General features: G+C 46.3%; 2 protein-coding genes across 2 annotated transcripts; one reads left to right on the forward strand and one right to left on the reverse strand.

The window, feature by feature from the left end:
* Positions 1–2,139: 2,139 nt before the first annotated feature.
* LOC119268939 lies at positions 2,140–2,717 on the forward strand. The gene has a single exon (XM_037550658.1). The coding sequence runs from the start codon at positions 2,267–2,269 to the stop codon at positions 2,606–2,608; it is 342 nt and encodes a 113-aa protein (XP_037406555.1). The 5' UTR covers positions 2,140–2,266; the 3' UTR covers positions 2,609–2,717.
* A 41-nt stretch (positions 2,718–2,758) lies between these two features.
* Positions 2,759–5,204, reverse strand: LOC119268937 (chaperone protein dnaJ C76, chloroplastic-like). Its single transcript, XM_037550657.1, has 9 exons — positions 4,953–5,204; positions 4,717–4,845; positions 4,481–4,607; positions 4,266–4,386; positions 4,016–4,097; positions 3,848–3,898; positions 3,516–3,554; positions 3,286–3,379; positions 2,759–3,193 (listed from the first exon to the last, which is right to left on the reverse strand). Exons 1-9 carry the CDS (start codon positions 5,202–5,204, stop codon positions 3,066–3,068), a joined length of 1,023 nt encoding a protein of 340 aa, XP_037406554.1. The 3' UTR covers positions 2,759–3,065.
* Between the last annotated feature and the right edge of the window lie 21,450 nt (positions 5,205–26,654).

Raw genomic sequence — 26,654 nt, forward strand, 5'->3', positions numbered from 1 at the left:
AGGCCCAAAGATTCTCCACCTGCGGGGGTTGCGACAGGGCGACCCGCTGTCCCCCTTCCTCTTCATCCTAGCCATCGATCCGTTGCATCACCTCATCGCCACGGCTGTGGATCAGCAACTCCTCCCCCGCCTCCCTGGACGTGATCTTGCGCTACGGGTGAGCCTATATGCTGACGACGCCGTCATCTTCTTAAACCCTAGCCGCGACGAGGTCGACTCCCTGCTGCGCATTCTAGGTGACTTCGGAAAAGCAACCGGGCTCCGCATCAACCCAGCCAAAATCCACGGTCTCCCTCATCCGATGCGAAAACATCAACATTGGGGAGGTGCTGCAGGGTTTTGCGAGCTTTGTCGCCCCCTTCCCCATTAGGTATCTAGGCCTCCCGGTCACCACGGGCCGTCTACGCCTCGTTCACCTCCAGTTTATCATCGATAGAATCAAGGCGAGATTAGCGGGATGGAAGGGCAAGCTGCTGCCGATGGCGGGACGCCGAGCGCTCGTCCGCTGCGTGTTGAGCGCCATGCCAACCTTCGCGCTCACCATCCTCCGTGTCCCAAAGAGGATCCTCAGGGAGGTCGACAAGTGCAGGCGGCGCTTCCTTTGGCGCCAAGATGAAGAGATCACTGGTGCCAGTTGCAAGGTCAACTGGCTGACGGTGTGTGTCCCAACGGAGCAGGGAGGCCTAGGCATCCCCGACCTGCAGCGCTTCGGCAGAGCGCTCTGTCTGCGTTGGCTTTGGATCGCCTAGTACCACCCGGAAAGGCCCTGGGTGGGCTCTGCACTGCCATGTGATGATGCGGACATGGCACTCTTCTCGGCCTCGACGAAGGTGACGATTGGAGACGGGACGCGGGCATCCTTCTAGCTCTCCCCGTGGCTCGGACATGGAAGTCTCTCGCAGCGCTTCCCTAGGCTCTTCATCCACTCTCGACGCAAGCACATATCAGTCCACGACGCAGTGAGCGACGACACCTTGATCCGCGACTTTGCCCACGGACAAAACCAGCACCTCCTCGAGGACGTCCTGGCTTTGCACTGCGAGCTACAGCGATCGACGCAGCCTCTTCGACCAGGAGTGCCGGACGAACTCACCTGGAAGCTCTCGAGCTCGGGGACGTACTCGGCCAGGTCTGCATACCAAGCACAGTTTCAGGGTAGGACGGCGACCAACTTCGATCAATTGATCTGGAAAGCCTGGGCGCCGGGGAAGATCAATTTTTTTTCATGGCTACTATTGGGGGACAAGCTCTGGTGCAATGACAGATTACAGAGACGGGGCTGGCCGAACAACTACTTCTGCCAACTCTGCGTCAGAAGCCTCGATTCCTTGGGCCACCTGTTCTGGAACTGCCCGGAGTCCAGGAACGTATGGAGCGCGATCGGACAATGGCACGGCTGCTCCGCACTCTCCCATGTGAGCTGCTGGAGCCGCGGAAACTCCAGCACGATCATCCAGAACATCTTGGCGCGCACTGATCCACCACGGCGGCACGGTGCGCGGTCAATCCTGCTGCTGGCATGCTGGGAGATTTGGCAAGAAAGAAACAACTGCACCTTTCAACACAGCCTTCCGAGCGTGCGAGAAATTATCAGGCGCATCCGAGACGGCATCGAGCTCTGAGGATCACAGGAGCAACGTGCATCGAGAGCCCATTCGGGGAACCACCTTAAGAGAAATTTTTTGCTTGTCCTAGGGTTTTTCGGCCGCCTGTGGCCAACCTTACGCACTTGATCCTCGGATCTTCACCCCCTGTTTGTTCTTCCGCTGCTTCCTGCTATAATCAATGAAAAGCCAGCATTTGCTGGATCTTTCAAAAAAAACAATTGACTATGCATATTACATAAAAATCATTTTTTTAACTTTTTAGTTTTTTTAATTTACTATTTATAAGAGATGCGCATGAAACTATGTTCATCAAATTCGCGTCCATTTCTCGAATCCTACTAAATATAGTAGGCGTGTCATTCGCCATAAAGACAAAAACTAGGTGTGGTCGGCAGCTGAAAAGGGTCCAGCGGCCAGTGGCTCGTCCGAGCCCATCATCCCCAGCGGAAAGCAAGCTGACCTGTGCAAAAGGTGGACTTTTCGGTCATCACTGACCAGAAGCACCGAGCCGTTACACCCGGCCGGACGAAGTTAAAGCTCTCCCCCGCTCCAAACTTCAGACATGGCCAAACACCAAGCCCCAAAATCCCGTCGTCTCCAAATTCCACTTCGCCCCGGCCGCCTGTAGCAATAGCAACAAGAAGCTACTCCTAGAAGAAATGGAGGGCGACGAGATCTTTGCAAGCCTAGACTCGCTCTGGTTCCACTCCAGCGTCCTCCACCGGCGGCCGCGCTTCAAGCAGCACTCGGAAGAGCTGAAGCCGCCCAGGAATCAAGATCAGCATCCCAAATGCGTCGACGGCGAGGTGACGCTGGGAGCGAGAAGAGCGGATCCGGGAAGCAGGGCGCTTCAAGAGCGCATCGAGACATGGCAGGAGGAGCAGTGGCGGCGGACGCTCGTCGTCGCGGCACCGCCACGGTGCTCGCCCGTCAGCGATGGTGTGGCCATGAAGGCTCATCTCAGGTCGTGGGCTCATGCCGTTGCTTGCTCCGTCAGATGAAGGCCCTCCATCAGTTCAAAATCTTGCAATTTGGTACGATGTTCCCGTTGTTTGCTTCACATACTAGTATATCTGAAATAAAGACATCTCGCCTGTAGCTTCTAAGTTTCACATGATATCTCCTCTGAGCTGCGCATTTCAATCTGCCAATTGAGAGTCTGCACAATTCCACTTGGAGTTTCTTTACGTTTGCACACACCGACGAGGTTGTGGGAGGAGCCAGGGGGCACTGCTTATTGTACACTTGTTTTACATCTGGAATCTGCATCCTATGGGTGATTTACAGATCGGCATCAGCCAGCTCTAGAACATGATTTACAGACATTGCTAACACGTCGAATCGAGGGCGGGAGAGCAAATGCTATGCAGCTCTCCTCAAATAATTAGGCTATACATGGAGGGTTAACTAACGCTTCATAAAACCACACATTTGATGTGTAACGACCGTGTTCTCTTCTCACTCCTGGTTGGACGCTGCCTCTGGAAGTTTGAATGTTGGAGGCCTGTCTGCACCTTTCCTCGAGTATTCTCGCCACCTCCTTGCCGCCGCAGCCGCTCGCTTCACTCTCTCCTTTGTGTCCTCATCTGTTTCACATGTCAGCAGGAGTATTAGAACACAGATAGGCAAAGGATGGGATCCCAAATGATCCGACGAATTGAAAACATGCTAGTTTTACCATTCTTTTGGTATCTTGTTGGTGACCCCCATATATCACTCCATGAACTGCCCTTGTTAGCATCATCTTGGCTCATCCGCATCCTCACCTTATTCTGCAGGACATTACGCAGAGGTTCAGCACAAGACACATGCAGTTGATATGTGGAAAATCAGAAGTTTATGATCCTCCTAAACTGGATTTTCATATGCATATATAAAGAAAGCCATGTATGGAACAGAGAATTATACCAAGACTTGTGCTTGTCTTTTCTCCCAGCGCGTACTTGCCTGACAGCAGGAAAGATAAATAGAACATGTTAAGACCTACATAAATTTCGTCGCTAAAAAAAGACCTACTACATGAACTGTGGTTTAAACTGCATAGAGTCTGTAATAACAACTTCAGAAGGTGGACGTATTTAGAAATATGCACATTAATTTTTATAATGAATTGCATTGCATAGAGCGCATCCATCATCACGCGAGGAAGGGCTTTTTTTTCGAAAAGGAGGATACCCCCCGGCCTCCACACAGAGAAAGTTAGGGGAGAAAAATGTAATTTACATGGGTAAAGATATTACCATCCGGAACACATCAAATGAACTCCCCATCCCAGAAAGCATCAATGCAACCTGCTCAAATGGGAAGCAGATCATATGATATTACAAGGTAGGGTAATCTGAATCTAGTACGATACAGTAGAAAACAGCAGAGTGATTGCATATTAACTAACTGCAGAAATTCCTTACATTCACTCTCTCGACTCTGCGCATTTCATCCTCGAGGAGTGTAACTTGTGCTGCTGAAGTCCAGTGGATGCAGTCAACCGGACTGGATACACAGAGTTTAGAGGTTTATGAGCATTACTATCAGTAGTCACAAACTCCCCCAATGGAAAACCCACTCATACTGTTTGGCACAAATGGCAGCATACACATTCAGTAGATTTGTTACGGCAGTGGACAGGTACAAATGAAATAATGCAGACATGGGGCTCACCAACTGTCAATGGCTTCTTGAATTAGCTCTTCATTGCCTGATTGATTGTAAACTCTTGCACGCCCATAATCCTCCTCAATTTCGAAAACCTTGGAGCACACATTAGCACAGTTTTTACAACCTGCACAGACGTGAGCAGAACTTAAATCAGAACCCAGTTTAGATAATCTAACAGTAGCTCCTGACCAGGTTATAGCCATCAGTGGTAGTAGTACCTATGCAGCTAAACTCGTCGACAAACACATGATCCCTGGGTGCATCATCCAAGAAGGGGTTGGTTGCTGTTGCAGTAAAGCCATTGATCTCGTCATACACGGCTCGCTGGACGGGGTCGGTAAGTACCTGTTCATCCCTTGCTCATGTTATTAACTTCATCGATTAGATTGCAACGCAAATTGTTCGTGTCCCCTGAAGAAAAGAGCGTACGGTTTTCATTTCTCGGGAATTTTACCGTGTAAACCTCGTTGATGAACATGCAGAAGTTGGTCACGTCAGGGTCGTTCCCACTGAGATCTGGATGGCACGCCTTCATGCAATTGTAGTACGCTTTCTTGATCTGCTGCGGTGTTGCGTCCGGCATCTGAAAACATGGAGGAATTATTATCAGCTCAGTAGCAACCTAGCAGGGGAAAGACGATTGTTTTCCCACAAGAGTGCGAACGAGTGGTCAGACGCTGAAGAACTTACGACGCCAAGAACGGCGTAGTAATCTTCGGCGGTGCTCCCCTCCGGGCTGCGGGGCTCCGTCGCCACCGCGGACACCCTGAAGCCCCTCCTCCCCCACGTCCTCCGTCTCCGGTGGCGGTCCCTCCTCCCGGCGCCGGCCAGCCCCGCGACTGCCCATCGCCGGACACTGCCGGAACAGCGGACGGCCGTGGAGGAGGAATGGGCCTTGGCCACCAGGTCGGCGAGCAGCGGCGGAGACAGGAGAGGAGCCATCGGGTAGAGGATGCTCGATCGCGCTTCGGTGCGAGGGAGGGAGGGGAGGAGCGAGGAGAAGGCCGGCTGGATCCGGTGGCCGTGGGGCTTTGCTTGCTCTGTTTTGCTGCGTTTTCCTGGCAGCCTGCGTTATTACGGTTTTTCTCAACCACACTTCTCCCGCGATTTTTCTCCACCGTTCTTCTTCACGAAGCTGACCTTGCTGATGTTTGTATTTGCGTGGATACCCTCAGCTACGTCGGCATTTCTCAAAATGTCCGTGGTGCAGTAAACTCCCACTCTCTTTTTTTTGGGTAAAAAATATATTTCTTGAGGTGAGCCTGGTTGATCGAAAATAAAAATGATACTCAAATGCAAGCCATCATCAAATTTTCTCTCTCGACTTCTTCATTTTTATGGCTGCCAGTAGCTTACAGTGCTTTTATTTGCGGGTGAGCTCTTTTTTTGAAAATAATTTGCGGGTGAGCTTACAAGGCTTTTCTGACAACGAAGTAGGCGCCCTAACTTCTCAAGGATTCAGGTTACGTGATGCAAATAAGTCTTTTCAAGGTGATAATGTTGCACATATAAGCTAGTAGAGCGGGACTCTCCGTTGCTCCAGGCCACGGAGGTCGGGGGAGTCTGTACAACTGGTATTCTTCTGAGGACGCTCGGGTTTGAAAGTCGTCGAGCATATCAAATAGTGGAAGCATGCAAACTTCACGAGTGAATAATCGAAACTGGGGTCAACCGTATTCACACCAAGCGGACACGCAAGGAATAATTCATGTACGTTTCATGATCTTTGTAGATATGACGATCTTGTATAATTGTCCTCTAATTATGTAGTAACTTTGTACTTCACATCTTATCACGGTGTCTTTCCTAACTAGTGGTATTTTGACCCGAAGAAAGGTGGTATTTTGTACTTTGCACTTCACATCTTGTACTCCCTCCATTTCCTTGAGAAAGTTGGATAATGAAGGAGTTATATATTCAATTATTCATGCTTCAGACTTCAGCAAAAAAGGTGTGGGCCCTAGGCTCCTGGTTGAGAACCTAGAACGAACTGGTGGTGGTGGTACAGGGGTATCAGCCGTGATAGGGAGAGGATTTGTCAAAATAAAAAATTGACGTGGAGATTGAAAACATTGTTTATGTCTGTCTAGGCTGACTTGGCAACTTCACTGCCTCCACTTTTGAGTTCAGGAGGCATAGGGGGTGGGACCCCATAGCCCCATCGCAAGGAATCGTCCACAAATCGAACAGCCAGAAAAATTAATTAAACTAACATACAAACGTTTTGGAATAATAATTTCAAAATAATATAGAATCATCCATCTCATTTGTCATAGTGCCTTCAAGACACGCAAGTTCATTTTAGAGACATACGCTCTGCACGCCATTAGAACTAATAAAACCATAACGATTTAACTTCAGTCAAAACCATAAAACACATGATCAAATTGTTTAACTCATGTAGGATGTAGTCACATTAGACCTTATACAACGCCAGGTGTTTAGGTAGGTGCTCAGAAAAATAAACCGATTTTTTTAAACATCAATATCTATTTTTACAAAAGAGGCGCTTAAGAAACCTTATACAAACAAGCACCGGTGTTAAAAAAAAAGCTTCAACCACCTCCCCTAAGTACATTGCATTATACAAGGCCTTGCTAGACAACCAATCTTTTCTTTCTCAATCAATATTTCTTTCCTGGAGGCACCGGTAGATCCGGTTATTGATAAATAATTTTGAAAAATAAATTCATATAATTACTAGCTAAAACTATAATCATAATACCCCAATTTTCGCGCAACTGTAGCATATGGCACGCTGCTCAATATATTTATATTTTCATCGCGGTCACTAGCTTGACTCTCTTTCTGGTACAACCAAGGCTTGTGTTTTTGTTGTTGTTTTTTTCACCCACAAAAACATTTAGGTTTGTTTTTTTAACTATGAACCTAGTTGAGATAAGTTTTTTTTTGTGAAAAGCATAAGATCTATTACTCCTATAAAACCTCACCAGAAGTACAAAGCATCTCAAACATAATAAAAATTAGATCGAGATTTTGAGACCAACGAAGGACCGCTAGTGCCACCAGACCAAGCCACCGGCACGCCATTGTTGCCACCCCCTACCGAAGCCGGCTTGACCTTGTCGATAACAGCCAGGAAGTCTTCATGCACATGCACATAAAAAGAAAGCGGGAGAAAAGACCACCAAGTGGCCATCTCGTCCTTCGTCTAACATTCCCTCTTCCCACTCGTCTTTTCTTGACTTCCCGAATAAAATTATCTTTTCTTTGGCAATACAATAAGTTCTTACCAAATAAGTGATTATCAAATAACAACAACAAGAAAGCCTTTAGTCTCAAACAAGTTGGGGTAGGCTAGAGCTGAAACCTATAAAATCTCGCAATCAACTCATGATTCTGGCACATGGGCAGCTAGTTTCCACGCATCCATGTCCATGGCTAGTTCATTGGTGATACTCCAGTCCTTCAGATCTTTCTTTGAGGACTCCTCCCATGGCAATTTTTAGTCTACCTCAATTTTTCTTGACATTATCAGTATGCTTTAGCCGTCCGCTATGCACTGGAGTTTCTGGAGGCCTACTGAAAGAACATGCGGTGCCCCCATGTTTGGTTTTGGTAATTGATGACAATCTCTATGGACTAATGGTTGCCTTGAGTTATATTTGAAGGTTTTTGTCCATAGGCTTTTCTTGGAGTACATGTGTTGGTTTCAAGGAGAGTTTGTGTCGACCAAGGTGCTATTCAAGGAATTACCTAAAGATTGGTCTTGTGAGAGGTTGATCAAGACTAAGTCAAAGAGTGAATCAAGTTGGCCAACCCACAAAGCGTAGAAGATGTACCGAGAGGGATCAAGTGATCCCATGGTATGGTAAGCATTGTCAATTACGCTTTGTGTACTAACCCATGGTCTTCGTGAGGGTTCTTTGTGGGGTTAGGTTGCGGTGTGCAAGTTCAAGTGGAGCATCACGAAGAGATCAAATGCTTGAAGCTTGCCGTCCTTTGTGGTGACAATGGACTTGTGAAGATGTGCGGAAGAGTGGCTCACCCATAGTGGAGTATGGGGGAGCAATCAACTAGTCTTCATCAAGTCAACACAATCAAGAAAGGTTGCGGTGTGCAAGTTCAAGTGGAGCATCACGAAGAGATCAAATGCTTGAAGCTTGCCGTCCTTTGTGGTGACAATGGACTTGTGAAGATGTGCGGAAGAGTGGCTCACCCATAGTGGAGTATGGGGGAGCAATCAACTAGTCTTCATCGAGTCAACCCAATCAAGAAAGGTGGTCCAACTTGAGGGAGTCAAAATCGTCATCATCTAGCTCAAGTGGACCATGTGCAAGGCAAAGGTTTGCCCTTGGTAGGTTTTCTATTTTACCGGTCTCATGATGGTAGTTGGGAGACCGGGTTATATGATCGATTGCCATACTATCAAGGGGGGCCCTCAATGAGTAGCTTGATCGTATCGTTCGTTGAGAGCTAACCATTGCATCCTTGCATCATCTTTGTTGGTTCTTGTTTGGTTCTCTTTGTGAGTATTAGAGCTTACGGTCATCTTGTTGACAAGCTTGAGTTCATCGAAAACGGAGTTCGCTTGCATCTTCTATGATGTTTTCGATGTTGGAGGTTTTGCCGATTCTTCTCGGTTGGAGGTTTCACTCCTCTTTTTGTTAGGCATACCTCCACTCGCTGTTTTGATGCTACTCGTCGTCTTGTTTCCAACAAGTTTGAGTTTGCTCAATTCGGAGCTCATATGCAGAAGTAGTGGCAGTTCTTGTTGTCTTGAGTGTGGTTTTTGTCAGGGTCCCTGCGGTAGTACCGTGGTACCCAGCGGTAGTACCGCTGAGGGGTCACAAGCGGCAGTACTGCTCCATAGCGGTAGTACCGATGGTGACTCCGCAGCAGTACTACCGCTGGCTTACCAGGGATCTTTTTCTGTGTCAGATTGTGCGGTACTGTAAGTGCATCTAGTGCCACCCCTAGTTGGTTTTGGAGTATTGACGACAAACCTAGTTGAGGGACTAATGTGTTTGTGAGAATTGCAGGATAACACAGGTAGAAGTCCCTCATTGATTCGGTTTTCCTACCAGAGATGACCCCTAAAGATGTATGAAGACATTGAAGTCAAAGGTGGTATATGAAGATATTCACATTGAAGACTATGACAAGAGAAGACACCACATGAAGCTTATGGAGCTCGAAGACTTAGATCTTTCGTAGTTCTCTTTCTTCTGTATTGAGTCATAGGAACCACCGTACTGTTAAATGGGGTCCAAGAGAACCAGTCAGAATGACTAAAGTGATGCTTAAACAAAACCTATGTCTTTGAGTGAAGACTTTGAGAGCGAATCTTGTCCAGAGTCGGGCAAGTCAGCTTTGCTTGAAGCCCAAGTAAAGTTGCCGTGTGAGTTTGAAATCTGACCGTTGGAACACGTGTCAGTTCCTTAGTGACCCAGGGTCATTTCGGACAAATCAGGTCGGGTTGCCAAGTGGCTATAAATAGCCCACCCCCTACAACCATAAATGGTTGGCTGCTCAGATTTAGAGTACGGCTTTTGTCGTTTGAGAGCAACCCACCTCGAAGCCTTTGAGAGAGAATTCCTTGCGAGGATAAAGCCCTAACCACCCAGAGCCAAAGAGAATTAGGCATCACTTAAGTCTTCTTGTCTGTGTGATCTAAAGACTTATTACACTTGAGGACTGTGCATCCTCCAACCGGTTAGGCGTCGCGTTCTGAGCATCCAAGAGACATTGTGGATTGCCGGTGAACGAAGTCTGTGAAGGTTTGGGAGTCTACCTTGAAGACTTACCAGAGTGATTGGGCGAGGTCTGTGTGACCTTAGCTCAAGGGGAATACGGTGAGGACTGGGTGTCCTGAGCTGCGTGTTCAGGACTGGGTGTCCGGGACTGTGTGTCCTAAGGTTTAAATACCTAGCCGCCCTAACCAGATGTACAGTTGTCACAGCAACTGGAACTGGTCCAACAAATCATTGTCTTCAGTGAGTCACTGGTTTCATCTTCCCTTCCCTTTACTTACTGTTACTCCTTGTGAAGTCATTGTATGTTCGCACTATCTTTTGTCGTCACTGAGTGACTGCGTGTTCTGTGTGGCTTCACAATATCTTCCTACCTGATCCTTACTACATTGCTGCTATTAGTCATTGTGCTTTCACTCTATTGAATACTTGACTATGGCTTGCCTAGTGTAGTCTACCTTCCACTGCAGGGTAATAGGTTTATTTCTATCGTTTGTCTTCATAACTTCCACGTTTTGAAGACTTTCATAAAAATTGCCTATTCACCCCCCCTCTAGTCGATATAACGCACTTTTAATTGGTATCAGAGCAAGGTGCTCCCTTGTTCTGTGTGATTCGGTTTAACCACCTGAAGTTTTAGCTATGTTGATTGTAGGGATAATTAAAGTCTCCGCTGCGTGTCCCGTCTTCGATGGAAATGAATATCCCTACTGAAAGAATAAGATGCGCATGCATCTTGAAGCCATTGACGTCGACCTATGGTATGTCGTCAAGAACAGCGTTCCCAAGGCTGGAGAAGGTGTCACTGCTGCTGACGTCAAGAAGTTCGTTCAACTGGACTCTACTGCCAAGAATAGCATCTGTGGTCATCTGACCAAAGGACAGTATGGCCGTGTGAGTGCTTTGGAAACATCTAAACTGGTCTGGGATTGGCTCTCCAAGGTCAATGAAGGCGTCTCAACCCAGAGAGATCAGAGAATCAGTGTCCTTCGCAACCTCTTCAACCGCTTCAAGCGAAATGACAATGAGAATGTCCAGCTCACATTTGACCGACTCACTGACATCACAAATGAGCTTCAAGCCCTCGGCGCTACTGAGATCACCAAACATGAAGTCGTCAAGACACTACTGAGATCACTTGATAGTTCGTTTGACACCCTAGCCCTGATGATTCAAGAATGTCCTGATTTCAAGACACTCGATCCGTCTGACATACTTGAGAGGCTCAACACACATGAGTTTCAGCTTTCTGAGAAAAGAGATATCTACGGTCCAAACTATGGGCGAACTCGTGCCTTGAAGGCAAAAGCTGTCTCCTCATCTGAAGAAGAATCTGACAGCAGTTCGGATGATCCTGAAGACATTGGAAGGGAACTTGCTATGCTTGTGAAGAAGTTCTAAAAATTCACCAAGAAGAAAGGTTTCAGAAAGTCTTCCCGATCAAGCTCAAGGAATGATGAAGTTTCTGCTCACGACTACAAGAAGAAAACATGTCACAAGTGCAAGAAACCTGGCCACTTCATCTCTGAGTGTCCACAGTGGGACAATGAGAACAAAAAGAAGAAGAAGAGCAAGGAATATGACTCTGATGACAAGAAGAAGAAGAAATACTCAAAGTCTTCTTCCAAGTCTTTCTCAAAGTCTTCATCACACAAGAAGAGCTCATCTGGCAAGGCACGTGTGTTTGTTGGCAAGGAAATGGATTCAGAGGAGGAGTTCGCTTCTGAGGAGGCAGAGGTGGAGTCTGAGGAGGAGACTGATTCAGGTGTCGCAAGTCTGGCTACAACATACGTTGCCAAGTCCATCTTCAACACTGAAGACAATGACTTCATCACCGACACCGATGCAAATGACAAGGACTACTCCGCTTCTACCTACTGCTTCATGGCACGCGGTGCCAAGGTAAACACACTCACTACTCACTATCAAACATCTAGTGACGATGACTCTGACTGTGGTTCAAAACCCAGCTACAAAACACTTGCTAAAATTGCAACTAAACAACAGAAAGCTATGGAACATATTCAAAAACTGTTAGACAGAAGCGATGATCTGTTAGGTGCTGAAATGACTCGATCTGAATCCTTAATTGAAGACATAAAAAATCTTCACGTTAAGTATGAGGAACTTGAAAGTCGTCATGAAACTCTCTCAACAACTCATGAAAAGCTTTCCTATGATTATCTTCAAAGGAAGCAAGATCTTGAGAAATTGAGAGCGGCTCATGAAGATCTTCAAAAGAAAAACGAGTCACTTCGCGCCAAACAGATCAGTTCCACTCAGGAAGGATTTGAACCACCATGCCTTAAATGCATTGAGCGTGATAATGCTACTTCTGTTGCTGAATGTTCTACTGCTACTACTGTTGCAATATCTTCAATTGTTGATGTGGTAACTAACCCCTCTGCTGAGGATACCACTGCTATTGCTGATGAGAATGCTAGGTTGAAGACATTGCTTGAAACAGGGATGTACAAAAGTCTTAAAGGGCATCAGACACTATGTGATGTCCTCAAAAAGCAGATTCTGAACTAAAACCCGAGGAAAGAGGGTGTTGGGTTCGTAAGGAAAATGAATGCTGATGGCTCTTACTGGAAACCTGAGCAGTACCCCAAAACCACGTGGGTTGCTGCAAAGGAACCTTCAGCAGATTCATCCAATCTATCTGGCTTCACTTGTGCTAACCCCATTATCATTGATGAATCCCTTGATGCAAACTATAAACTGTTTAAGAATCAGAATGGTGAAGTGTTTGCCAGGTACATTGGTACTAACTGCAGGAATGGACCGCCTATGAAGAAGATCTGGGTTCCGAAAAGGTGTCTGGAGAATCTTCCTGTGAATGTCATCATGACACCTCACGTGAAGAAGACAAACCTCAGACCAAAGGCTTCATACGGTCCAAAGGCTTCATACAGATAGAGGACTCACCTGAGTCGCACTAACGCAAATGTTTTGCAGGGAAATCATACTCAGGCATATGAATATGAGAGCGGTTCATCAAACCGCCATGTTCATAAGACCAAGAACTATTCTGCTTATTTTATGAGTACTATTGTCCGCCTGCAAGACTGTTTGCTAGGGCTTCAAAGCCAAAGTTCTCAGATGTTGCACTTAGACTTATTGCTTATAAGCCACCCTTGAAGATGTGGGTGGCTAAGAAAGCTTAACTTTCTTTTGCAGGGAAAGGTCTCCAGCAGAAAACCAAAATCGTCTAACGCTATTGCTGGGGACCTTAAACATCTTGTAGGGCGCAAGATCAAATGCCCGAATGGTCTTACTATGTACTTCGTTCCTGAATCGCTTGCTACTCTCCCTATTAGTCCTAATCTGGATCTAAGCTTTCATAATCCACTGGTTCGTCAAATGTTTTTGCTTCACAATGCTCTTCGTGAAGCCTATCCCCCTAACCGCACTGTAGGGTACGACACCAGCGTCTTCAGAATGGATTATTGATAGTGGGTGTACAAATCACATGACTGGCAAAAGAAGCCTTCTTATGGACTCAACCTTACGTCCATCCGACAAGAGCCACATCACATTTGCTGACACTGGTAAAAGTAAGGTATTGGGTCTAGGTAGAGTTGCAATCTCAAGGGATCAACACATGGATAAAGTCATGCTTGTTGAATCCCTTGGCTTCAACTTAATGTCTGTCTCAATGCTTTGCGATTTAAACATGATCGTAATATTTGGAAAATATTGTTGCCTTGTTCTAATGGAATCTGACAAGTCTCTAGTATTTGAAGGGTATCGAAAAGATGATTTGTACATGGTAGATTTCTCAGCAGGACCACAGCTTGCCGTATGTCTTCTAGCAAAAGCTTTAGAATGCTGGCTCTGGCATCGAAGGCTTGGGCATGCTAGCATGAGGAACCTCCACACCCTGGCAAAGAAGAAGCATGTCATAGGCATCGAGGGTGTCAAGTTCAAGAAAGATCACTTATGCGGTGCCTGTGAGGCAGGAAAGATGACGAGGGCCAAACATCCCTCAAAGACAATCATGACCACTACTCGACCCTTCGAACTGCTTCACATGGATCTTTTCGGTCCCACTCATTACTCAACTCTTACTACTACTGCTTGTCTCTATGACTTTGTAATTGTTGATGATTATTCTAGATATACTTGGGTGCACATAATCCTTTACAAGACTGAAGTGCAGGATGTCTTCAGACGCTTCGCCAATCGAGCAATGAACAACTATGGCGCCAAGATAAAGCATATCAGAAGTGACAATGGCACTGAATTCAAGAACACTGGCCTTGATACATATCTTGATATCTTGGGCATCACACATGAATTCTCAGCCCCGTACACGCCACAGCAGAATGGGGTCGTCGAACGCAAGAACAGAACACTCATTGAGATGGCCAGAACGATGCTAGATGAATACAAGACTCCAAGAAAATTCTGGCCTGAAGCCATTGATACTGCATGCCATACAATCAATCGTGTTTATCTTCACAAGCTTTTGAACAAGACATCTTATGAGCTCCTTACTGGCAAGAAGCCAAATGTCAGTTACTTCAAAGTATTTGGCGCCAGGTGCTGGATCAAGGACCCACATCACACCTCAAAGTTTGCACCAAAAGCACATGAGGGTTTTATGCTTGGATATGGAAAGGATTCGCACTCCTACAGAGTCTTCAGTCTCTTTCATTACAAAGTGGTTGAAACAGTGGATGTGCGGTTCGATGAGACCAACGGTTCACAAAGAGAGCAACTGCCAAATGTGCTAGATGAAGTTCCATCCAGTGAATCAATCAAGCTAATGGGAACTGGAGAAATTATACCTTCTGAAGCTCATCCTGAAGAAGAACTTATCATCTCAGCACTTGATCAACATGAAGACAATGATCAGCCTGAAGACATTCCTTCTAACAACGACAATGATCAGCAAGAGCAAAATCTTCGCCCTGTACATCCTCGCGTTGCCAATGAAGTGCAGATTGAAAGAATAATTGATAGCATCAATGCACCTGGTCCACTCACTCGTTCAAGGGCAACTCAGCTAGGAAATTTCTGTGGGCACTTCGCATTCGTCTCAATAACAGAACCCAAGAAAGTTGAAGAAGTCTTCATGGAACCTGAATGGATTCAAGCTATGCAAGACGAGCTTCAACAGTTTGAGCTGAATAATGTTTGGGAACTGGTCAAGCGTCCCGATCCTCGGAAGCACAACATAATAGGCACCAAATGGATATACCGCAACAAGCAAGATGAGCATGGTCAAGTTGTCAGAAACAAAGCTCGTCTTGTTGCTCAAGGATATACTCAAGTGGAAGGCATTGACTTCGATGAAACATTTGCTCCTGTGGCTAGACTTGAAGCCATACGCATACTGCTGGCCTATGCAAATTATCACAACATACTTCTTTATCAAATGGATGTGAAGAGCGCCTTCCTCAATGACAAGATTGAAGAAGAAGTGTATGTTGCACAACCTCCTGGCTTTGAAGATCCAAAACATCCTGACATGGTATACAAGCTCAACAAGGCACTGTATGGCCTCAAACAAGCCCCTCGGGCCTGGTATGACACACTCAAATACTTCCTGAAGAGCAAAGGCTTCATATCTGGTTCTCTCGACCCCACTCTCTTCACGAAGACATATGATGGTGAACTATTTGTGTGCCAAATATATGTGGATGACATTATCTTTGGCCGCACCAATCAGAAGTACAGTGAAGAGTTTGGATATATGATGCAAGAGCAATATCAAATGTCTATGATGGGAGAGCTGAAGTTCTTTCTCGGTCTTCAAATACGACAACAATGCAACGACATCTTCATATCTCAAGAGAAGTATCTCAAAGATTGCCTGAAGAAATTCGGTATGCAAGACTGCAAAGGCTTCACGACGCCAATGCCAGCCAAGCATCATCTGGGTCCTGACGACAATGGTAAAGAGTTTGATCAAAAGGTATACCGCTCCATGATTGGTTCTTTACTTTATCTATGTGCATCTAGGCCAGATATTATGCTTAGTGTTTGCATGTGTGCTTGATTTCAAGCGGCACCAAAGGAGTCGCATCACTTAGCTATGAAGCGAATTCTTCGATATTTGGCTCACACCCCAACTCTAGGATTATGGTATCCAAAGGGCTCAGAGTTTGATCTGGTTGGATTCTCGGATGCTGATTATGCTGGTGAAAAATTTGATCGCAAGTCTACATCAGGCACATGTCACTTTCTGGGACGATCACTTGTATGTTGGTCTTCAAAGAAGCAGAACTGTGTATCTCTCTCCACTGCTGAATCTGAATACATTGCTGCTGGATCTTGCTGCGCTCAGCTTCTGTGGATGAAGCAAACGCTCAAAGACTATGGCATTCATCTGAAGCAAGTGCCACTCTACTGCGACAACGAAAGCGCCATCAAGATTGCCAACAACCCAGTTCAGCACTCGAAGACAAAGCACATTGAAATTCGTCATCACTTTCTCAGAGATCATGTTGTGAAGGAAGATATTGATATCATACACGTCAACACTGAAGAGCAATTGGCAGATATCTTCACCAAGCCCTTGGATGAGAAGAGATTTTGCAAGTTACGGTGTGAGCTAAATATCCTGGAATCCTCAAATGTCCTATGATCAGGCACACATCCTAACCCTTATGCATATTGATGACTTAGATATGCAACACACGAAGTAAAGTATATCTTCAATCAATGAAGACATACATTCTAAGTGTGAATACATTAATGTGGGATTTGACTTCGGAGCGCCACGATAATTGTGCGCCGTGTCTGGGTCTAATACTTCCTATACGGTGGGTAACGCCACCACCAAATGTTCTATTTTGAAGTGTTTCACTCATGGCGTTACCTTGCTATGTCTTCAAATTTGGTTTGGCTTCAATCTCAACATGTCTTCATGATTATCTTCACTATGTTGATTATATATATATATATATACTAGTGTTCTGTCCTCTACAGCATTCACTTATAGCTATGTCTTCTAGTTGAATCTTTTGAACTAAGTGAATGTGATCGGACCCTAACCTCTCTATGCTATCTATCTCAAACTCTATCTCTCCAAATCATATGCATTCTATTGAAACTGTCGAATGTCCTCTCTGCGTCCTTGTCAGCAGAAGATACAAAGACAAACCTTTAGTCCACTTTCAATGCTCATTCCTCCACATGAAACCCGGAGAAGTAGGAACGACCACCCGACAATCCAGGCGTGCGTGGGACATGGAACAAACCCCAAAATTCTGCATAATGGCCACGTGTTCCTCAGATGCGAATCGCCAGGGGCACCTGTGTAATAATGCAGTGCCGCCTCTATACCTATAAATGCACACTTCACAGCGGTCATTATCTCTTCTTCCACTCTCGCACGAACCCTAGCGCCACCGCTAGCCCTCGACGACGCCGGCAACGAAGTGCTTCGTTGCCGCAACCTCTCCGACGCCGTATTCACGCCGACCGCGGACATCGTCCTCTCCGCTGTCGCCGTAGGTGTCCTCCGTCGCCAAGTTAGGGCACGGAAGATCGAACTGCTCGGCCTCATCTTCCACTCCGTCTAGCAGTTCTTAGTGTGGTAAATAAAACTTCCTTTTTACGGCACCGTTGATCCTATGGCTTTGTCACTTTCTACCACAAGCAGTTTCTATTCACACAAGCATCTCATAACATGCCTAGTATATTCACTTATGCTTCACAAAGTAGTTAGATTCCTCACTTGTACTGATCTCTGGATTCGTACAAATCTGGAACCAACTCCTTATCTATGAGTGAATGTCTTCGCACGATGAGGTCAATGTCTTCTAAACTGATTTATATTCAAAATCTTTTGAGAATGCATATGACCTCTTCCCCTTCCCTCGCACCTTAATGCTGTCACAGGTACATGTCCGTGGGAGAATCCCTTGGTTCTCATAGTCTGCATTCATTTGCAGAATTCTTACAGCATCATATAAATTCTCCCGAAGCAAGTTCTTGTTTGTCCAGCAAGCGAAAATCTTTGAAGCCTTTGAACGTGTTGAAGCCTTTCAGTTTAAAGTTCATGGCTTCAGAGAAATCAGCAAGGAAGGGTGACAGAAAGCGTCATGGAGAAACATCTAGAGATCTGCCAGATGACCTCTCAGAACTGTACAAGACAGATCCTGAAGAGGATTACAATCAGCGCAAGACCCGAATCCAATGGATTCGAAGATATTGGGCAGAACAATGGTTCAAATACCGATTTGTAACCCAGGAATATGCTGAGAAAAATGCCATCAAGAGAACGTGGGGAGACAACCTATACAAGAATCTTCAACCCAGGTCTAGAGATGAAGCCATTGAACAAGGCTTCTATCCCTGCATGGTCCGTGGGCCACAGCCTGTTGATGCACACCCATCGTCACTACTATGGTGTCGTGACGACATTCTGTTCAAGAGCAACTTCCAGTTTGCCCAGAACTCAGTGAAGCAAAATAAGAAGACATTGGGACTAGACTTCAACCCTGGTCCCTCAGCTCCAAGGGCTGATGGCACACGAGATGCAGAACCCAATGTCGTCGGTCCTTTCTACAACCTTGAAGGCCTCATCACCCATATCTTGGTTCAAGGGACTGCAGTGAATGAGCTTGCAGCTGACGCTGAATCAGATGAAGCGCCTGCAGCGCCGAAGCCAAAGAAATTGAAGAAGCCTAAAGCTTCAAAGCCTGCCCCTTCACCAAAAATCTCACGGGCGAAGCCACTGGCAACTGCACCTCCTGAAGACAGTGTGCAGTCCAAAGATTTATCACGCATCTCCAAGCCCCAGAAGGTCAAGATGCCTCTGCCACACACCGGCCAAGAGCTAACAGTTGCTGCCATTCTGCGCAATGATGCCATTGATCTGTCAAATGATGAAGATCTTGCAGACGACGCTCTTGAGCAACTCATCAAGAGCAAAGAAGAAGCATAAATCTTCAATGATCTGCCTCTCTTTGATGTAACAATCATCCACAACTTCATTGATGAATGGTTTGACATGCCAAACATCAGCTTCGAAGATCTGCAACTACCCATTGGCCTCAGTGTCGCCTTCCATGGCGCCATTGCTTCAGAGTTAGCTATCGCCCAGCGCATTGTTGAACTGAAGCAAAAGATTGACTATGAAAAGGCTCAGTTCAAGAAGCATATGGCCAAGCTCAGCGTGCAAGAGGTGAAGAACTTCAAGATTATGCTGCATGAGCTCAAGGAAGCCTTTCTCAAGAAACATGCAGAAGCTCAAGGTTCTCGTGAGTGCATGAAGGTTCTGGCTGACAAATGTGTGCAGGCCTACAATGAGGCTGAGAAGTGCAAGGCCCTTGGGCGTCCTGGCATCGACCCTAGGATGGCAGCAAAGAAGATGAAGAAGCCTGCTACGGCTGAACCTGACGCACCAAGGCAGGAAGCAGATCCCATTGTCTTCCCAACTAGAATGACTGGCTCGAAGTCAAAAAGACGGTCAACCGCTTCAGAACTCAAGAAGACAAGGACTGCTGAGGCTGAAGCCAGGAAGAGGAAACATCCTGAAGCCTCTCCTATTGCCCCCTCCAAGAAGAAGAGGAAGACCAAGAAAGATCGGGCTGCTCCCACAGAGCCTTTGATAGTTGAAACCGTTTCCATGGTTCGTCCTGACGCTGAACGCCAACTGACAATCCATGAGCCTGCTTTCACAGAGGCTCATGAAGCTGAAGACTTTCCAGCAGCTGATCCCATCGCTGCTGAAGACATTGGTCAACATGACCATGTAGAAGATGGTGCAGTCCTTCCTCAGCTCGAGAACAGTGAACTCATCAGCATTGGTCGTCCTCTGACGCCAATCGCTCAGGATGCTTCATGGGCTGATCACCCACAAGAGGAAGAAGACTTTGAGGCCCAGCCAACTCCAACTACACAGGCGTCGCCTGCGTTGCGCAGGCTTCGCAAAGGACCTAGGCCTCCAGTCTCTGCGTCTGAAGCTGAAATTGCTGAAGACATTCCGGCTGCATCAGCCAATGAAGAAGAAGGCCCACAAGCTGCTACTCCCCTGTCCCACCAAGAAACGGTTCTCGAGGAGAACGTGATTGTGACCGACCCTCCAGCTCGTCAAGTGGAGGTTGAAAATCTTGAGGCTGCCACCACCACCACCAATGAAGCCACTGACGCTGTCATGGCTGAAGCTAATGTGGAGCCCTCCCCAACAAAAGCATCAGAAGTCAGCGAAGCCACTGATCCCGCCACTTCTGTTCCTGCACCTGCTGCCGGTCCCCAGTTCGACTATCATGTTGAGCACATGCCTCAGGTACAGAAGCCAATCCCAAGATTGCCCAGGTTCCCAGGTCCTGCATCAGCACCTGGATCCTTCAATATCAATGGCTTCAGAGCAGACAACACATTCTTCAATAGCTCCAGGAACCCCTACTCAAGGGAAAGGATATCATCTGATCGGTTCTGGAGCTATCCGCAGCGAAGCTATTACTCCAGCATTCTATACAATCAAGGTCGCATCTTCCCCCACAAGCGTCTTGACATTGAAGCTATAGCTGGTCTGCCCTGTCTGGAAAAAGCTCTGGATTGCTTCAAAGAAGTTGGATTGCTGCCATTCGTCACTGACAAGAGCATTGGAATGAAGAGTTGCTGCTCCAATTCTATGCCACACTTCACATCTGCGGGTATAACAGAGATTTGAAGACTTGGGTCCTGGAGTGGATGACAGGAAATGTTCATCACGAAGCCAAAGCCTTTGACATCATTGAGCTCACTGGTCTACCCACTCCCGGAGATCTCTACGAATCTGGCTGTCAACTTCACACTGAAGCTGTGGAGAGCATCTTTCAGAAGTCTGAACCTAACATGAGTCAGATGCTTAGTATGATGAAGCCATTACCCCAAGATGCTGCATATCCCAAAGAGTTCTTTGTTGAAGACCTAGAGTATCTGCCAAGGACTATTTATCACATCATAAGGCGAACTCTCTGGCCCATCAAAGGGCACTCTCCACATGCCAAGCTTGAAGGTGCATTGAAGACTTTGGTCTTCTATATTCTTCATGGAAAATGCTTCAATGCACAGGACTTCTTCATTCGCCAACTTGCTGCATCAGGCTCTGATCTGTTTGGCTTGAAGTTCTACGCCCCATGGGTCATGCGGTTGATCAAACTTCACTCCACTATCTCATATCAGCCATCTGCTCGTAATCATCGGATTTTTCTGCCTGATGTGGATATGTCGATTGAAGCCATCTATCCTGAGCCTGCCAAGGAACCTCTCAGTCTTCAGAATGCAGAGCATCAAAGTTTCACTTAGAACGTTGAAGGCGTGGAAGCCGTAACTCGTGTGTATCCTTTGGCTGGCACTACACGTGCACCACATCCTTCTCTCACTGAAGCCACTGATAGTACAACTGCTCCACGACCCAAGAAGCGCACTCGTGTTCTCAACGACCGAAAGCTTCTTGTGGCTCTTCATCAGAAACAGGATAGGCATCATGACTGGCTGAAGCGTCAGATGCAAAGCCTCTTGGTGGATGTTAATCGCATTCGCAATCTTGCCACCAAGAATGCTTTTGTTGCCCATGAAACCTCTCGCCGCACATGGAAAGGGCTAACGCTGATGTGTTCTGAAGATGATCTTCAAGAGGATGGCTTCACTGAGTGATTCAAGTTTGACTCCACACCTCCTCGAAGGGCAGTGCTGCGACGAACTCCATCCCTTGAAGACTCTAAGTTCTCTTCCTCTGCTGCAACTGTGAATGCCAGAGTGATCGAGGATGAAGACGATGCTACTTCACCACCACCTCCTTCAGCATGCTTCGACTCTGCTCCAAGCTCTTCAGCACCGCCAAACACCACCAACGACCCTGCTGCTTCACCTACTCCTCATGGGAACGAGTAGATGCTCTATGTCTTCAAACCTTTTTGGTCCTTAATGACAAAAGGGGGAGAAGCATATGAGGTTGATAGTCTTCAAGCAGGTCCATATGGGCGGGTGCTTTATATTTTGCTTCATGCTTACAACTCTCACTTTGCTACATTTGGTTCTTTGAGTTGTAACACTTAAACTCGATGGTCGTCTGCTACTTATCTGCCACCTTGTGTTGCGATGATAAATTCCGCATGTGCGATGGTAAATTCCGCACTTAAATCATTCTGCAGACGTCCATTTTCCATTATACATGTCATTATCTTCATATACTTTCACACAAGTACAACCTGCCATGTGCATTTGCATTCTAAAAGCAAATTACTTATATGCACATCTTCAGGGGGAGCCCTTGCAACTTATGAAGACAATTCCTTATCCTTTACAATTTCACAGATTATATTCCCCATTGAAAACTTCAACTAGTTTGTCATCAATCACCAAAAAGGGGGAGATTGTAAGTGCATCTAGTGCCACCCCTAGTTGGTTTTGGAGTATTGACGACAAACCTAGTTGAGGAACTAATGTGTTTGTGAGAATTGCAGGATAACATAGGTAGAAGTCCCTCATTGATTCGGTTTTCCTACCAGAGATGACCCCTAAAAATGTATGAAGACATTGAAGTCAAAGGTGGTATATGAAGATATTCACATTGAAGACTATAACAAGAGAAGACACCACATGAAGCCTATGGAGCTCGAAGACTTAGATCTTTCGTAGTTCTCTTTCTTCTGTATTGAGTCATAGGAACCACCGTACTGTTAAGTGGGGTCCAAGAGAACCAGTCAGAATGACTGAAGTGATGCTTAAACAAAACCTATGTCTTCGAGTGAAGACTTTGAGGGCGAATCTTGTCCAGAGTCGGGCAAGTCAGCTTTGCTTGAAGCCCAAGTAAAGTTGCCGTGTGAGTTTGAAATCTGACCGTTGGAACATGTGTCAGTTCCTTAGTGACCCAGGGTCATTTCGTACAAATCAGGTCGGGTTGCCAAGTGGCTATAAATAGCCCACCCCCTACAACCATAAACGGTTGGCTGCTCAGATTCAGAGTACGGCTTTTGTCGTTTGAGAGCAACCCACCTCAAAGCCTTTGAGAGAGAATTCCTTGCGAGGATAAAGCCCTAACCACCCAGAGCCAAAGAGAATTAGGCATCACTTAAGTCTTCTTGTCTGTGTGATCTGAAGACTTATTACACTTGAGGACTGTGCATCCTCCAGCTGGTTAGGCGTCGCGTTCTGAGCATCCAAGAGACATTGTGGATTGCCGGTGAACGAAGTCTGTGAAGGTTTGGGAGTCTACCTTGAAGACTTACCAGAGTGATTGGGCGAGGTCTGTGTGACCTTAGCTCAAGGGGAATACGGTGAGGACTAGGTGTCCTGAGCTGCATGTTCAGGACTGGGTGTCCGGGACTGTGTGTCCTAAGGTTTAAATACCTAGCCGCACTAACCAGACGTACAGTTGTCACAGCAACTGGAACTGGTCCAACAAATCATTGTCTTCAGCGAGCCACTGGTTTCATCTTCCCTTCCCTTTACTTACTGTTACTCCTTGTGAAGTCATTGTATGTTCGCACTATCTTTTGTCTTCACTGAATGACTGCGTGTTCTGTGTGGCTTCACAATATCTTCCTACCTGATCCTTACTACATTGCTGCTATTAGTCATTGTGCTTTCACTCTATTGAATACTTGACTATGGCTTGCCTAGTGTAGTCTACCTTCCGCTGCAGGGTAATAGGTTTATTTCTATCGTTTGTCTTCATAACTTCCACGTTTTGAAGACTTCCATAAAAATCGCCTATTCACCCCCCCTCTAGTCGATATAACGCACTTTCAGGTACCTCGCTGCGGCAGTAGTGCCGCAGTACCGCTCCTTAGCGGCAGTGCCACCCTTCCTCCGTGGTAGTACCGCCCGGTTCCCTCTTTCCCTTTTCCCTTCGTTCTGCGCGGCAGTACCGCCATAGGGAGCGGTAGTACCGCTTAACCCAGCGGTAGTACCGCTGTCTCCTGCGGTACTACCGCCCCAAGGTTCATGTTTTGTTGCTCCTTTTCCCTGTTTCTTCTGCCTGAGCGGTAGTACCGCTCGTGGAGCGGTAGTACCGCTCGTGTGCGGGCTGAGCACATAACGGTTGGATTTTCCCCCTCCTATAAAAGGGGGTCTTCTTCCCCAATGAACCTTATCCTTGAGCTCGTGTTCTTCCCCCTTTGTTGACCTTCTTCGAGCTTGCTAACTCTCAATCCCTACATGGATTCTTGCTAGTTTTTGAGGGAAAAGAGAGAGGAGATCTAGATCCACATTTCCACCAATCACTTTCTCCTCTATGTGAGGGGAACCCCTTGGATCTAGATCTTGGAGTTCTTGGTGTTCTCTTTCTTGTTCTTCCTCTCATTTTCCTCCCTAGCATTAGTTGCTTCGGTGGGATTTGAGAGAGAAGGACTTGGGCACTCCGTGTGCCCTTGCCATTGCATTTGGTGCATCGGTTTGAGTTCTCCACGTGATACATGGAAGTTACAAGTTGAGAAGCTTATTACTCTTGGGTGCTTGGTACCCTTGAGCTTATTCCTCTTGGGTGCTTGGGCGCCCTAGACGGTTGATGGTGTTCGGAGCTCAATCATTATGGTGCAAAGCTCCAGGCAAGCATCGGGGTCTCCAATTAGGTTGTGGAGATCGCCCCGAGCAATTTGACAGGTACTGGTGACCGCCCCAAAGGGTTGCCAAAGTGTACGGGTTCAGTGACCGCCCCCAAGGGTTGCCATTTGTACGGGTTCGGTGACCGCCCTCAAGGGTCCCTTAGTAGAATCACGGCATCTTGCATTGTGCGAGAGCGTGAGGAGATTACGGTGGCCCTAGTGGCTTCTTGGGGAGCATTGTGCCTCCACACCGCTCCAAACGGAGATTAGCATCCGCAAGGGTGTGAACTTCGGGATACATCATCGTCTCCTCGTGCCTCGGTTATCTCTTACCCGAGCCCTTTACTTATGCACTTTACTTTGTGATAGCCATATTGTTTCTTGTCATATATCTTGCTTTCACATAGTTGCTTATCTTTCTTAGCATAAGTTGTTGGTGCACATAGGTGAGCCTAGTTGTTTTAGGTTTTGTGCTTGGCAAATTAACCGCTAGGTTTATTCTGCATTTGTTCAAGCCTAAACCGTAATTATTTTAAAACGCCTATTCACCCCCCCTCTAGGCGACATCCACGATCTTTCACCTACGTTGAATATGCCTAAACCATCTTAGATGATGTTGGACAAGCTTCTCTTCAACCGGTGCTACCCCAACTCTACAATGTATATCATCATTCTAGACTCGATTCTTCTTTGTGTGGCCACACATCTATCTCAACATATGCATCTCTGTTACACCTAACTTTTTAACACAATACAGATGCAAGCGGTCATATATACGCGCATACACTCACGCCTATGAATGCACACACACACCCTACCCCTATGAGCACCTCTGAGAAACTGAGCTGGCATATTATCTTAAGATTTTATGAAGTCACTGTATGCGCCTCATAGTTGATGGTAACGTCTCCTCCCACTGAACGGCATCACCAAAAATTCTGAAATAAATCCAGGATAAATGTGAGCACCATAACATGAACCCAGGTGGGTTGGGGATACCACTGTCCTCCTAACCATCCAACCACATGTTGGTTCTCTCTGTTACATCCAACTGTTGAACATGTCGTCTTTTAGTTAGCCAACACTCAGCGCCATACAACATTGCGGGTCGAATTGTCATTCTATAAAACCTGTCTTTTAGTTTTTCTGGCACTCTCTTGTCATAGAGAACGCCAAAAACTTTGGCGCCACTTCATCCATCTGGCTTTGATTCGATGGTTCACATCTTCATCGATATCCCCATCTTTCTGTAACATTGACCCCAAATATCGTAATGTGTCCTTCTGAGGTACTACTTGCCCATCAAGGTTAACCTTATCCTCCTTGTTCCTAGTAGTACTAAACCGCACCTCATGTGCTCGATTTTAGTTCTACCAAGCCTAAAATGTTTTGATTCCAAGTTTTGTCTCCATGGCTCTAACTTTCTATGAACCCCATCGAACTATCATCGACTAGCACCACATCATTCGCAAAGAGAATGCACCATAGGATATCTTATTTTATATCGCTTGTGACCTCAACCATCACCAAATCAAAAAAAGATAAGGGCTCAAAGTTGACCCCTGGTGCAATCCTATTTTAATCAAAAAGTCATAAGTGTCGCTATCACTTGCTCAAACACTTGTCATGATATTATCACACATTTCCTTTATGAGGGTAATATACTTTGTTGGGCCTTCGTGTTTCTCCAAGACCCATCATATGACATTCCGCGGTATCTTGTCATAGGCCTTCTTCAAGTCAATGAACACCATATGAAGGTCCTTCTTTTGCTCCCTATGTTTCCATAAGTTGCCGCACGAAGAAATTAGCTTCCATTTGTCAACCTCCCATGCATAAAACCAAACTACTTTTTGGTCACGCTTGTCTTTCTTCTTAAGCAGTGCTCAATGGCTCTCTCTCATAGCTTCATTGTATGGCTTATTAGCTTAATTCTACAGTAATTAGTACAACTTTGAACATCCCCTTGTTCTTGAAGATTGATACTAATATACTATGTCTCCATTCTTCTGGCATCTTGTTTGCGCGAAAAATGAAGTCGAAATTCTTAGTTTGCAAAGAGAGCCTTGGCTCAGTGGTTGGGCATGCAGTTGTGCATCCTAGCGACCCGAGTTCAATTCCTAGAATTGACAGGTGATGCATAGGGGTTTCCCCCCGTTTATTGAGGATCATGCTTGGTGTAC

Source organism: Triticum dicoccoides, chromosome 3A (genome assembly GCF_002162155.2).
Source record: "Triticum dicoccoides isolate Atlit2015 ecotype Zavitan chromosome 3A, WEW_v2.0, whole genome shotgun sequence".
In the NCBI taxonomy this organism is placed as follows: domain Eukaryota; kingdom Viridiplantae; phylum Streptophyta; class Magnoliopsida; order Poales; family Poaceae; genus Triticum; species Triticum dicoccoides.